The sequence below is a fragment of the Cebus imitator genome, unplaced genomic scaffold, assembly GCF_001604975.1.
Source record: "Cebus imitator isolate Cc_AM_T3 unplaced genomic scaffold, Cebus_imitator-1.0 Scaffold134, whole genome shotgun sequence".
In the NCBI taxonomy this organism is placed as follows: domain Eukaryota; kingdom Metazoa; phylum Chordata; class Mammalia; order Primates; family Cebidae; genus Cebus; species Cebus imitator.
In genome coordinates, this window is record NW_016107449.1 from 4,666,018 (window position 1) to 4,680,142 (window position 14,125).

Genomic DNA, 14,125 nt, shown 5'->3' on the forward strand with positions numbered 1-14,125 from the left:
TGGCTGAATAGTAATGTTACCACTCATTTGACCTGCTTGAGGGGAAAGGAGGACAGGTGTGAGCAGGCATGGAAGTTTGTGCAGAGCAGAGCAGTGCAGTGGTGGAGTCCAGGAGCATGTTTCGAAGTATGCTGTGAATTTGTGAATTTACTCTGTTAATGAGGTAGCACTGTCACCAGCTGGGTTGTCTGTCCTAGTGTGTTTTTACTTCTGTTGGAAGTCAGCAGAATATTTTTATTTTGGCTCTTCTCCCCTTTTTGGTTTGGTTTTCTGGCATAGCCTTGTGTTTGACTTGCAGTGTTCTTGCTCTGGTGGAGTCACCACCACCATGAATTAATTGAAGGGAGATGAGGCAGTCACTGTAGTTGCTGGTATTTGGAGCTCACTCCATCTTTCAGCCGCATGTGACATTTTTTCAATCTCTTTTGCTAATTTGTTTTTTTTTTAAATTGACATTATGTTTTTAGTCACTCAGGAGTACAGAAATGGAGAGACATGTGCTTTTGAATTTTAGGAATGGGATGAATTTGAAAGTGTAAAGAAGAAAAAGGCCACATCTACCTGTGTTGATGTTTTCTGCAGCGTGATGCCAGGAATTCAGAACATGGCAAAGGTGTTTGAGAAATAGAATAGTGATAGAAGGTATAAGGAGAGCTGCTTTGTCTCATTGAGCTAGGCCTTCAGGGTCTTATTTAGCTCCAAGTCTTCTGATTCTCAAGAACATTATCAACATGGTATATTATAGTGATAGCACATGTAAATTTCAGGTGAGATTATCTTTGTCATTGTTTTTATGGATAATTGAACATTGATACCATGGGTACTGTTGCCTTACGGAATAAGATACTATTAACAGGAAATACTTGGGAGTCAGCCATTGTACTGTGTGGTGTACATATGTTAACTCAGTCTTTATCATAGTTTTTCGTGGTAAGTGCTCTTTCCATCCTTATTTTACAGATGGGGAGACTAAGGCATGGAGAATTATGTGGTCCTCCATGGATCCCAGCTAGAAAGTGGCGGAGCCTGCCTTTGAACCCAGGCACTTTGGCCCCAGAACTCGAGCTCTTAACTCTTGTGCTGTATTGCAGCATTTTTGCTTATTTGTCACTAAGTGAAGCACTTGGTGTACTACTTAACAAACCTTTCACTTGTAGTTTTTCTTTCTCAAGACTGATGCTACATTGCAGTGCATTTCTGTAAATACATATAAGTGTTTCATTTTCATTGCTTTTAATTTTGTTTTTAGATAAGATGCGAAGGAATCAGGCTATTTCTTCTGTGGCTTCAAGCACTTCAGACAAACTGTGCAGAAGAGCAGGTGCTGATTTTTGCTTGCCTGGTGCCTGGTTTCCCAGCAGTCATGTCATCCAAGGGCCCTTGCACACTGGAGACACTCATCAATCCCAGCCCTGGTGTAGCTGATGGTAAGTTATGTTAGCAGGTCTCCCATGTTTAAATTAACTCTTGAACTTATGTTAAGGAATTCTTACTTTTTCATTTTCTTGAATAGAAATCCTAATGGAGTCTGAAAAGGAATTATTCCCCTTTCATATTCACAGTAGATCCTTCCACACCTTAGCATCAAAAGACTTGGAGCTTATTTTATGTGAAATGATGACAGGAGAAATTTACTGAAGTGATGGAAACAGGAATGGAAGGAGGGGACAGATGTTGGCAGTAGAAGGAAGTAGAGACACATGGGAAGTCTGGACTGGTTTTCTGGCTATTAGTGAGATTAAACTCCACCATCCAGAGCTACTGTCTGTTGTTCATATCACTGTTGTTCATAAGTGGACACTCATCTGCTCACTACGATCTTATTTTGCCACTGTGTATCTTCCTGCAGTATCTATGGAAGGACAGTAGTAGCCTCATGGGACTATTAATGGTGGCCATTTGTGTCCTTTGAGTTTTCAAGGTCCCAACTTGCCTGTTGGGACCATTGATTTATTACTGTATATTGCTTTATTGCTCAATGACTGGCATTTGATCTTGGGCTGACCAAAGCAGAGTTTGAAAGGGAAAAAATGGTGCAGTGGGAGAGGGTGCTTCATGGGCATCTGGACTGTGCTTCTAGGCTCTTTATGCACACTGCCTTGGAGCTCAGCGTGAGCAGCTCCAGTATTTTAATAGAGACCGTTTTTAAAACCCTAAACTCTGTTTAAAATTTGACTTTGGTGAATGAGCTCTCATCATTTTCTGTACTTTCAGTAAAGATATATCCAGAAGAAATTACTCCGCTCCTGCCAGCTGTGTCGGGGGAGAAGATTGCTGAGGACCAAACCTGCTTTTTTCTTCAAATACTGTTGAAGTATATGGTTATTCAGGTCAGAAAAATTATGACTGTTTCAGTGATGGGTTTATTCTCAATAGGAATGAGGAAATACTGCCTCTTTTCTCTCTATGTATCCATATTTTTTCCTTTTTCTTTTTCTTTGAGGTGATTTTATGTGATATTTCAGCAAACGCAGAGTATGTACCATTTGTTAGGTCGTTTCAGCAAGACCAGCTGTGTATACTATTTTGTGAGTGTGTTTAAACCATTTTTCTCTCTTTACTCCTTTCTACCCCTAATCTCTATGCTTGCAAGACAGGCTGAAGGAGGATGTGGGCCCAGAGGCTGAACAGGTGAACAGGAATAGGCAGAGCAGACCAGGGGACTAAAGGAAAGCACATGGACCAATCTCCTCATGCCATTGGCATAGGTCTCCTTTATGTCACATATTATTTTTTCTCATATGCACCAACTACATACAGAACTGAAGTAGCTGGTTTATGCTTTTAATAGGAGATTTGTGACTCCTGGTCTAGATTTCTAAATAATAGAATAAAATGTACTGATTCTTTTTTCTTAGTAAATACTTCTCTTGTCCTTGAGTTCATCCTGGGTATTGTCCAGTATCTGTCTTCCCCTTCACAACCGAGTTGTTGAAATAATAATCTCTGCTGAGTTCACATCCCCACTTCATGCTCTTTCGATACCCACTGTTCGCTGCCTTCTGCCCTGTGACTGCTGAAGTGGCATGCTGCAAACCACAAAGATTCTAGGGTCAGCCCAGAGGGAGGGTATGCTTCAGGTTTTACTTTCCTCGTTCTTTGAGGGGATTTGACTACCCCTCCTTCATGAGATTCTCTCCTCTCCTGATATTTTCTCTGGTATTTATCCTCCCTTCCTTTCACTCCTTTCTAGTTTTCTTTAGGGAACTATGCTTTTCTCTACTGATTGTCAGGATTCAGTACTTGGCTGCTCTTTCTGAATACTCAGCAGTTTTTTCCCCTTTTCTCACCCCGTTCCCTTTAGCCAGCAACAGAAACACAGAACTTCAAATAGAGCCTGACTGAGGCATGCTTTCATATTCTGGAAACTCCACATTTGAATTCTAATGGCCCATTTCTAGATTCATCTCAAATGCCAGCTGTTCAGAAGTGGTTGGACATTCCATTTGTCCTGGAAAATCAACAGAGTATCCAGAACTTGTGTTGGGGGCCTTGGGTTCTCATTTTAGATGTGTCACTAATGAGCTGTGTGACCTCAGATAAGGCAGATGGAATTGATACAGGATAGAGGTTTGCATGCAGTCTGTGAACCTCCTAATTGTGTGAAGGATTTTAGGTGCATATCCATGCCGTCCTTCTGCCTTCTCTTCTGTCGATTGAGATGAGTTTTCAGAGCACAGCTTTTGACAGGCTATGGACACTGAGCCCCACTGCCCCTGGGGTAGCCAAAGCACCTCATCCCTTTACCTCATGTGCTGCACAAATTTCATTTTCTAAGTGGGCATGTCAGGAAGGAAGTGGGAAGCCCTGCTTTAGAGTGCTATCTGGTCTAAGAAGTGTTAGAACCACTGACAGGCCTTCTCTAAGGGCTGCGTTTTCCCTAAGTCATGTGGGGTTGACTGCACCTGTGTAACCAGGCTGTCCTCCTGGCTCCTGAGGTGTGGTCCCATCTATTGAACAATTTTGGAGTGCTCCCACTTGCAAACACTGATGGGTTTTTGAGGGGGAGAATATTATCTCAACACTGTAAAAGATTTAAACTTAATCCATAGTGGACTGGCATGCCTGGTTTATTTTAGCCTTTCAATTTTTTAATATGGAGAATGCATTTTCCAAGATTCCATGGCTTTTGCCTTTTGATATTGATAATGCATGTAGGTAACATGGGATGAAATTCTTGAGAGGGATTGTTTCTTTAATTTCTGTTTATTATAAATGGCCTTTTTCTGAGTTTAGAAAAAAGCACCAATTATTTGTAACTAATGTTTTAAAGGCACAAGGATATTAGGTAATTAGAAATAACATAGATTAAAAATATGGGGATGATATATTATAGCACGTTGTAAAAGATATGATATCATTCTAACATAGTTACTGTTTTGTTTTGAAGTATTCATTCCTGTCATCTTTTGAGCTTTGTTATGATTTCATTACATGGTTATCAGTATTATTTGTCATTTTTTTATGTTTAGGATAGGAATTTTAGTAACATAACGCACTTCAGTTTAGTACATGTTAATTTGAAATATAAATATACATATGTTCTTTTCTACATATTATCCAAAGGCTGCAAGCTTGGAGTGGAAGAATAAGGAGAATCAAGATACTGGTTTTAAATTTCTTTTTACATTGTTTCGAAAGTATTATCTTCCTCATTTATTTCCATCATTTACTAAGTTAACAAACATCTACAAACCTGTACTTGGTAAGTACTGTTGGAGCCGTGTATAGAGGATATCCAAAGGAAAGCTATGCAGTCTCTTTCAAAGTGACCTTTGATTATTTTAAAGTAAAATAGTCATTTTATTTTTGTGTTGAATGGTAACCTTATTATTAGATGTTTAAAGTTTCTTAATAAGTGGTTTTAATTGTTTGTACCAACTAAGATATACCTCAGCTCACAGAAGTAAAAAGGAACCTGGCTCCTATACTCGGAAATGTATTTATGATATTTTTAGTATAATTATATTTGTCATCTTTTAATGTAAAAAAACCTGCATTTCCTAAAGTCTTTCTTTGTGGGTGGTTGCGTATTGTGACCTCAGGCTTTGCTTAGTGACTGGAAGCCACCCCAAGGCACACAGCTGCCACTGTATGCCTTTTCTCTTATGCTGGGTCCTGCATCAAGCAGCTGCCACTGACAGGTGCTTATGGAAGATCAAATTTTAGGTGATTAAACAAGCTATGGGCAGTAAGCCCCAGAGGACTAGGAAACATAAAGGAATCTCTAAGTTGGCTCCTAATGTCTTTTTCTTTTGTAAGAGATGAGGACTCACAGGATAGAAGCATCCCTTAGAGTGGTGAAGGTGGGGGTCAAATCTTCCTCTCCCTATTATTTAGAACAGGTAAAATTAGTTTAAATGAATAACTAAAAACAGTTTTGCAGTAGGAAATGGTGACACAAGATGTTACTCTTATGGGGAACATGGCTGCCTGGTTCATTTGTCTGTGCTATGTGTGTGTGTACACACACACACAGAAACACACACACGGGCAAGGGGAAAGAAGCCGAAACTTGGTGCATTTTGAAAGATGTAGAATTACTGACTTTCAGGGGTACTGGGACATGTATTTCCTTAGCTATATATATATATATATATATATATATATGAGTATTTTTTCAAAATTTGTTTCTAATTTTATATGTAGTCCATATTCATTGTAAAAACATGATATATTCTTAATATTCCTAGATTAAAAGTTATTTGTTGATAATTTTTCTGCCTCATACAGGTATTCCAGATATACAAAAATTATTAAGATAGAGGTTGAACTTACATCAAGTAGTATCTCAGATCCAATACCAAATAATTTTTATATTGATTGTGGAATTTAAAGAATGAGAAATTTACTTCTTATTAAGTCTTTGGAAAAGGTAGCATTTGATGCCTCAAAGATGAAATGTGACTTTCTGAATTCTTTTAAATATGAAGTAGATGATATTGATTCTGTTTCATTGGATTCATCTAAAGGGAAAAGGATATAAAACTCTAAATTTCAGTGGATTTAATCACTGCAGTGTTAGATGTTAAAATACCTAAAATGATGTTTTAAAAGTTTATATATACTTTTACATTTGCTCCAGCTATAAAATAAAATAAAATAAAATTAGGTATAATGTATGTGAAAGGATTTTCACTATTTTTAGTCTCATGTAATTTATCAAAATTGTTAAAAATAGTTGTTAGCTTAATTTTTCCATAGCTGTATATCATAGATACATAAACAATCACATTACCACCCATTCTCAGTGAGATCACAAGGCAGAATCAGAAATGACCCTACAAAAAAAAATGCCATTTTTAATCATTGTGGTCCTTCGTTCTTAGTTGCTATTTAGACAACCAAAAATACGTGTTTTTAATTGGAAACCAAAACGTTTGTAGGAGTTACATAATGTTATGATTCACTAACCTAATCAATCATGTGTTCTTTTTTCTAACAGACATCCCCCATTTGAGACCAAAGCCAGTGTACATTACTACAACCCGAGACAATGAGAACATTTACAGTACAAAAATTCCATATATGGCAGCTCGTGTTGTTTTTATTAAGTGGATTGTAACCTTCTTTTTGGAAAAAAAGTATCTAACTGCAACACAAAACACTAAAAATGGAGTTGATGTATTGCCTAAAATCATCCAGGTATGCCATTCATCATCTTTTTATCTCTTAATGTTTGTGTAAAAAATACACTAGAACATAGCCAAAGTTACTGATTATTAGAGTTATTGGTTCTTACAGACTGCTGGTTATAGGTAAGCAATTTTATTGGCCTACCCTGTCTGTAATGCTGAGGTTTCAAAGGGAATTGTGATTTTGAATCACTTGCTGTGCATTGTTGGGATTGCCATGATGACGCAATCTAGGGAGTGCAGGGCCATCTCCTCATTCTCCTCACTTGCATACCATTGACCTCTGGGCATGAGAACAGAGGCCTGTCTTGCCTTCACCAAGCCCCAATAACTGGAAAGCTCTTAGGAAACTATAAGTGGCCCTTGGAGAGGACCTGTGAGGCTGCTAAGTGCCCTCTGGCATCTCAGGAGAGGGAAGTAGATCAGCAGCTCAGGATTTTGGGCTGGTTGTTGAGCAATGGTGAGGTCCCTAGAAGAGAGGGCCACCTCTTCCCTGAGGCCTTCAGAAGAGACCTCTCCTTGCGTGGAGCCTGCTATGCTTTTTCTCTCTTGGTCTTGGTCAGCCAGACACATACGGGGGCTTTCCCATCAGGCTGAGTTGCTTAGGGACTTAGTGGAGCAATACCACTTGTGGAGGTCAGAGCAGCCACTTCACTGAGGGATCATGGTGTTGTGTGCTCTTTTGTTTATTGTCCCCAAGAACAGGGAAAGGTAGTGTGGGCCACTAACCGCAGATTTGCCAATGCCCTGGAAGTCCCAGAAGTCCTACTTAGGCCTGAGCTAAAAAAATACACAGACCTGAAGAGGCAGATGAGTGGCCTTTGTGCTTCAGTGTCATTAGGAACCTTGATGGAGAAACACCAGAGTCTAGAGCATGTGGCTCCACTAGGGAGAAGTCACTGAAGAGTTAGAGGAGAAACTTATTTTCAAGGTCTGAGGGAGGTGCAGTTACAGTAAGAACAACAAAAGACACTGAAAGAAAGTTTTAAGAAACCTTTAAATGTCTTAGTTAAAAAAAATAGTAAATAAAATGAAAATGGTAATGATTATTGCTGAGAAAAAAATTTGTTTTCTGAAAAAAGATCCCACCACAGTGACTAAAAATTTAGAGAGACAGAAATCAGAAATTAGTAGACAAGACCTAAGTACAGGTCCCTATCTTGCAAATACTAGGTGGGCAGAAGAAGAGATTGAGGATAATTGAACAAATAATAATAAGAGTTTATCTGAACTGAAAAAAAGAAAAATACATGCCTCAAACTTAAAGGGTCTTTGAGTCCCAGGAAAAATTATCAAGGCACAAACCTAAACAGACATTTGATTTTCAGGAATTAAGAGACAGTAGTATAGGTTTCTAAACAGATTATGTCAAAGGAATGAGACTGAGATTAGTGTTGAACATCTAATCAAATTGGCAACCCTGCAGTCTCTTTTTCTCTCTCCTTCACATACATACATATCTCCCCACAGAATGTCAGTCAAGATCAGAAGAAATAGTCATTAATTAACAGTGTTGGCATAATTGGCTAGAACCTTGCCTCTTACAACATACTGAAGCAAATGTCAGATTGATTTAAGGTCTGCAATAAAAACAAAATAATGAAGAAATGTAACAGAAGAGAAAATCCAAGGAAGTGTCTAAATTTGAGAAGTGTTAGACTACCTTAGTAGAAATAAGACAAAGAAATAAGCTAGGTGCAGTGGCTCGCTCCTGTAATCCCAGCACTTTGGGAGCCTATGACCAGCAGATCACTTGAAGTCAGGAATTCGAGACCAGCCTGGCCAACATGGTGAAATACCATCGCTACAAAAAATACAAAGATTAGCCAGTCCTGGTGGCAGGCACCTGTAATCCCAGCTACCTGGGAAGCTGAGGCAGGAGAATCACTTGAACCTGGGAGGTGAAGGTTGCGATGAGCAGAGATTGCACCAGTGCATTCCAGTTTTGGCAACAGAGTGAGACTCTGTAAGAAAAGAAAAGAAAGAAAACCCAGTAGCCATGGAAAAAGTGAGGTTTGACTTTAATAAGAAAAAAAAATGGAGAAAGATTTTTACATCAAAAGACAACGTAAGGCCAAATCCCATCAATAGACTGTTAGATAATGTCATGACTGTTGAAAGAGTTAATATCTCTGCTATACAGAGTACATATGGACTGATAAGAAGACAACCCCACTGAAAACTGGACAAAGATGAAAGTGCGGCTCATAGAAGATGGACTCCAGGGACCCCCTGATTTTACCAGCAGTCAGGGAAATGCAGTTAGTTCTGAACTATGATGAGATACCTTTATTCGCTTATCAGGCAGACAAAAATCTGTATGAAATATTTTGTAAGAAACTCAGTCATGCTCTTTGGTAAATTTTACATCACATTGTAAGTGATTATCACTCAGTTCAAAAAAGTCTTAATTAAGGGGTGTAACCTTTCCTTTCTAGTTTAAAAAGATCAGAAAGCATCGCCTGTATTTATTGAAAATAAGTAGCTCAATCTTGAAAAGTACATCTGTATGATGATAAGTAGAAAGAGCAGCAAATTAACCACTGCTTCTGAATTCTCATTTTTTCTTTTAGTTGACTCATCACAGTTGTGAGTCATGTACTTTTACTATTTAGCTTTTTAATTATCTTAAAGGTTAGAACTTAGGAATCAATTAGGATGGTTCTGTCATCCTCACAGAAAAAGGAACACAGCTCAGACTGTCTTAAATGTGAAAGAAATACTTTAATCTTACTAAAAAGAAGCATGTGGTGAGGCTCACAGAGAATATGGTTCACTCACGTGTTCTCCCTGATTCTCTGTGGTCTTATCCTCTCTGTTTTGCCCTTTCCCTGTGGGAGCTTTGTCTGCAGCAGCTTCCCCCTTGATTGTAAGATGGCCACCAGCAGCTGGGGCACTGCTTTTCTTGTTCACATTTAGAGGCGATCCAGAAATATAAAGCCCTTTCCTTTTGTCTGAGTGAAACAACTTAGGTTACCTCTCTCCCCCTGGAACAGTAACTAGGAACTGATTTCACTTAAAGCTGGATGTGTGAGTGGGCCAGGAGATATTGTGATTGGCCTCTATGAAACAAATTGGTTCCCTAGTACTGTGGATGGTTTAGCTTCCTGCAAGTCAGTTGGAGTGCATGGAAGGAGGCACACAGAGGAATGAGGTTCTGGTAGGGAGGAGGAGGGCTGACAGCCATTTGTGCCCTCTGTGCTATCATACCCTGCACATGACTGTCCGTAGAAATGGCCACTACGTTGTAGAGACTGCCACTGTACCTCACAGTAAGTTGTTATATTAGTTTCTTATTGCCACTGTTGCAGATTCTCACAAACTTAATGTCTTGAAACAGTACAAATTTATTATCTTACAGTTGTGGAAGTCAGAAATCTGAAATCAAGTTATTGGCAGGTCTGTGCTTCTTGAGGTTCTAGGGGGAGAATCGTGTGTTCTTGACATGTCCGGCTTCTAGAAGCCACTTGTATTCCTTGGCTGTGGCCCTGCATCATACCACCTTTTCTCCCAGTTTCCATTGTCACTTAGCCTCCTTTGTCTATTATCCTCCTGCCACCCTTTTATAATGATCCTTGGATTATATTGGGACCATTTGGATAATCCAAAATAATCTTTCTGTCCCAACATCTTTAACTTAATCACATCTGCTAAGTCTCTTTTGCCATGGAAGGTAGCACATTCACATGTTCTGGGGATTAGGACATGGACATCCTTGGGGAAGTGAGTATTCAGCCCTCCAATGCTGGTAGGTCTGCGAGGTCCAAGATGACTTCATTCACATGCCTGCTACTTGGTGAGGGCAGTTGGAAAGCTGGCATCATCTGGGACTTTGTGTTCTGTTTTCTTGCTAACAAGATAGTTGGACTTCTTATTTGCCTGCTCAGGGCTCCAAGAGTGAAATGTTTCAAGAGATGGGAATTGTTAACTGTCAGCCTCTTGGGCCTGGGTCTGATATTGGCACAGGTCTCTTCCACGCTATTCTACTGGCTAAAGCAGTCATACAGTCCATGCAGATGAAAGGAAGGGGACATGGGCCTCACCTCTGCGGAAGGAGTGTCAAAGAATTTGTGGTCATCTTTAATTTGCTATATATGTGCATATTGTTTTTTTAGTTTGTGGGGAAAATGGGAGTTATGGGTCAAAAAGTCACAGGTTATTGAGCCATAAGAGACTTTAGACCTAATCTAGCATCTGTGTCCTGCAGATTAATATACATGTATGTGTATATGTGAAATCTAAGTGAGTTACGTGGCTTGCCTTACAGTTAGGAATGTGGAGAAGCAAGTCTCTTGAGACTAGTTTGGGCCTCTTCTTTCTGTACCATACTCATCCTTGGGTCATTCCTACTGAAGCTTCAAGATGAATAAAGTTTTATTTTCCGGTGGAAGATAGTGGGTCAGTCAAAAAGATAAAATAATTTCCACAGGCGAGCACATCTCACGTTGTGATAGTGCCTTTGATAAGCCACATAGGCTTAGTAACTAAGGCATGAAGAGAAAAGTATTACAAGTATAATCTTCCATTAATTATTCCTAGAGATTACTATTGAATATCTGTTTTGTTTTCAAACTGTCCTTGGTAGTTACTGAAATTACTGTTTTGTTCTATTCATGGCTTATCTCTTCTTGTAAAAAATATTCACAGTAAGTAAAATTTTAGTTGTATTTGGGCTGTATATTTTTGACACTTTGAAGTAATAATGCAGTTTGCAAAGATTAAGCAAAATTATATGTATATTTTGTTTGGAGGAAACCTTTAATTCTATGTGGATATGAAAGCAGAAATCAGTGTTAAGCTTTGTGAGTGATTGCATGAATTACTTTGTTTCTTTGCACATCTAAAGCCTTTTAAATACTTAAAATTTTGTAAATATTTATTTACGTTTGACCTAAAGATTGTGAGGATGAAACTCAGATCAGCATCCTTCTGATAAAATACCCCTTAAAGATCTTCAGAGTCTACTGTCAAGGTGCCGCTTAGTCATATGAATGAAATGATGCATTCTAGCATAGTTGCTGCAAGATATCGCCTGAATTTTCAAATCTCTGTGACCACAGCAGCAAATGCTGAAGTGTAGAGGCCTGATGTGATGATAATACAAATGTGTTTGCACATTAATTTATTCTGTGGTTTTACAATGCAAATTAAACCTTTTAGGTTGGGAAAATTTCACAGCCCTTCTTTCTGAAATAACTTAGTAGTTTTCCTCTTAAAATAGCTGAGTTGGGAGGGATTTGTTGGTTAGTTAGAAAGTTGGTAAGTACGGGCTCTGGAGCCTCTTGTGCTTCAGGCAGCTGCAGGTTTTGGTGTGCTGTACCCTGTGCACGTTGATGGTAACCAGAGTTACTTAAAACAAGGCAAGACTGAAGCTTTGCCAGGTGTTCTTGAGTCGGGGTGAGCATCACTAAGTGTGCTGACTTTCTTCCAGACTGTTGGTGGTGGCGCTATGCCGGAGAGAGCGCCTGAACTGGATGGTGGTGGGCCCCCGGAGCAGGACAAAAGCCATTCTAACAGCAGCACCCTGTCAGACCGAAGACTCAGCAACTCCAGCCTCTGTAGCATTGAAGAAGAGCACCGAACAGTGTATGAAATGGTACAGCAGATTCTCTTGTCAACACGAGGTTATGTCAATTTTGTGAATGAAGTATTTCACCAGGTTAGTGTGTGTGTGCGCGCGTGCATGTTACAAGTTCTTGAAATGGAAGAGATTTTTGTTCGTGTTTTTTTACTCATAACATTCCAACAAATAGAATTGATGAGTTGGGTTATGCTACAGAACTGAATAATAAAGAATGATCCCTGTAATCTTTTAATTTGTATGCATTGTTGTGATTTTTAAATTTTGTTGTTGAAAAATATTTACACAAGGAGGGAAAATTCTATACTTCAGCAAAATCATGAGACAAATACTTTCATGTTTTTATAACAAAGTAAACCTGGAGGTAGGTGGGAAGAAAGCCATTCCTGAATACCCAGCAACAAATGAACATAGCAAAGAAGGGTCCAGTCTTGTTCTCAGAGCCTCAGGGAGCTCTCTGAGGAGCTGGAGGTTTCTGCAAAAACTCTGCAGAGGCGTGTGGCACACACAGTATGATAGAAGTACTTATGGCACAGGAGAAAAAGGGGGCAAGGGGAATAAAAGGAAAGAAAGCAGAGACCAACACAAGAAAATAGGTGTGAGCAAAGGAAGGAGACAGGAGAGGTTAGAAGCCCAGGCTGCAGTTAGCGGCCATGAGTGGCATCAGAGGTTTGCAACTGGTTGAGGCTACTCCCTAGGGGACATTAGCAGTGTCTGGAGACAGTTTTGGTCATCACAACTAGGGAGAAAGTGCTACTGGCATCTTAGCCAGCGCAACCAGGGATGTCGTTAAATATCCTGCAATTCCCAGAACAGCCCCCACTTCCACCATGACGAAGAACTATCTGGTTCAATGTTGTCAGTTGTGCTGCTGTGGAGAAACTCGGCTCTAGCCTTCAACACAGCAAGCAGAACCCCCACAGCTCTAGAGTGTGGCATGTGGCCAGTGCCACTTGATTCTAGGTACTGGTGCTCCTGAAAACAGGAAATGTGGCCTATTTGTGGGTGTGTGTATATGAGGGGGAATAGTTGTTTTCGTCCATACACCTGAAAAGTAGGTTAAGCCCTCGAATGGCAGAGTCCAGTTGTAGGTGTATCCTGTACATGTGAATGACGGGAATGCACCACAGAGAACTTCTTATGGTGAGGCAAGTTTTGATACAGTGAGTGATTGGCCCTCTCACTTCTGGGACTTTCATTACAAAAAAATCAACCAATAATGAAAGTTCCAACCTAATCCATAGCAGTGTAGAGATTTTACATATTTTCGTTTTAATGAAGAAAAATATTTCACTTGAGAAAATGTTTGTTTAGTCTGCAATGAAAATTCCACTTATAAAATATTTTTTCTTGTTCTGTGGCCCGGCATTGACTTGCTTCTTCTCACTCTTTGTGTCTTCTGTTTCATGTCTTGGCCCCTCTTTGTTTCATCCCAAATTACAGGTGTTAACCAAGATTCAGGGCTCAAGTCTTCTCTGTAACTCTACACTTGCCTCCTTGGGGCCTTTATTGCCCGTCCAGTGCCAGCAACCACTGTGGCATATGGCTCCCAGTCAAACCTTTTGTCTGGACCTCATTTGTAGATAAAAATATTTATTTCATTAAAAAAATTTTTTTTTATACTCATGAAAGATTTGTTACTGGCAGAGGATACCCAACACCAGGAGCTGGAAAGCATAATGTAACCCTGTGGAGGCTGGGTACACGTGGGCGCAGCTTTGAGGGCCCTCCCTCTGTTGCACAGAAAAGTGCCCTCTCAGGACCATGATTTACCAACATGCAAGTGAGATATCTGTCTCAGGGAAGACAGGGCACAGTTTACAGAGAGGTCTTTTAGACCTCACTAATCACACAGCAAAATTCAGGCAGAATGACTGGGTAAACCAGTTACAGACTCTCAGTGTCTACA

The 14,125-nt window shown here is 39.7% G+C and overlaps 1 protein-coding gene across 7 annotated transcripts in view; it reads left to right on the forward strand.

Moving 5' to 3' along the window:
- The window catches only part of RALGAPA2 (Ral GTPase activating protein catalytic subunit alpha 2), a 329,247-nt gene that overhangs the window by 69,196 nt on the left and 245,926 nt on the right, over positions 1 to 14,125 (forward strand). For all 7 annotated transcript variants that reach the window (XM_017541502.2, XM_017541500.2, XM_017541496.2 and 4 more), the window contains exons 6-10: positions 1,250 to 1,427; positions 2,215 to 2,330; positions 4,567 to 4,705; positions 6,446 to 6,645; positions 12,067 to 12,294. In XM_017541502.2, coding sequence (XP_017396991.1) covers positions 1,250 to 1,427; positions 2,215 to 2,330; positions 4,567 to 4,705; positions 6,446 to 6,645; positions 12,067 to 12,294 — 861 coding nt within the window. The remainder of the gene's footprint in view (positions 1 to 1,249; positions 1,428 to 2,214; positions 2,331 to 4,566; positions 4,706 to 6,445; positions 6,646 to 12,066; positions 12,295 to 14,125) is intronic.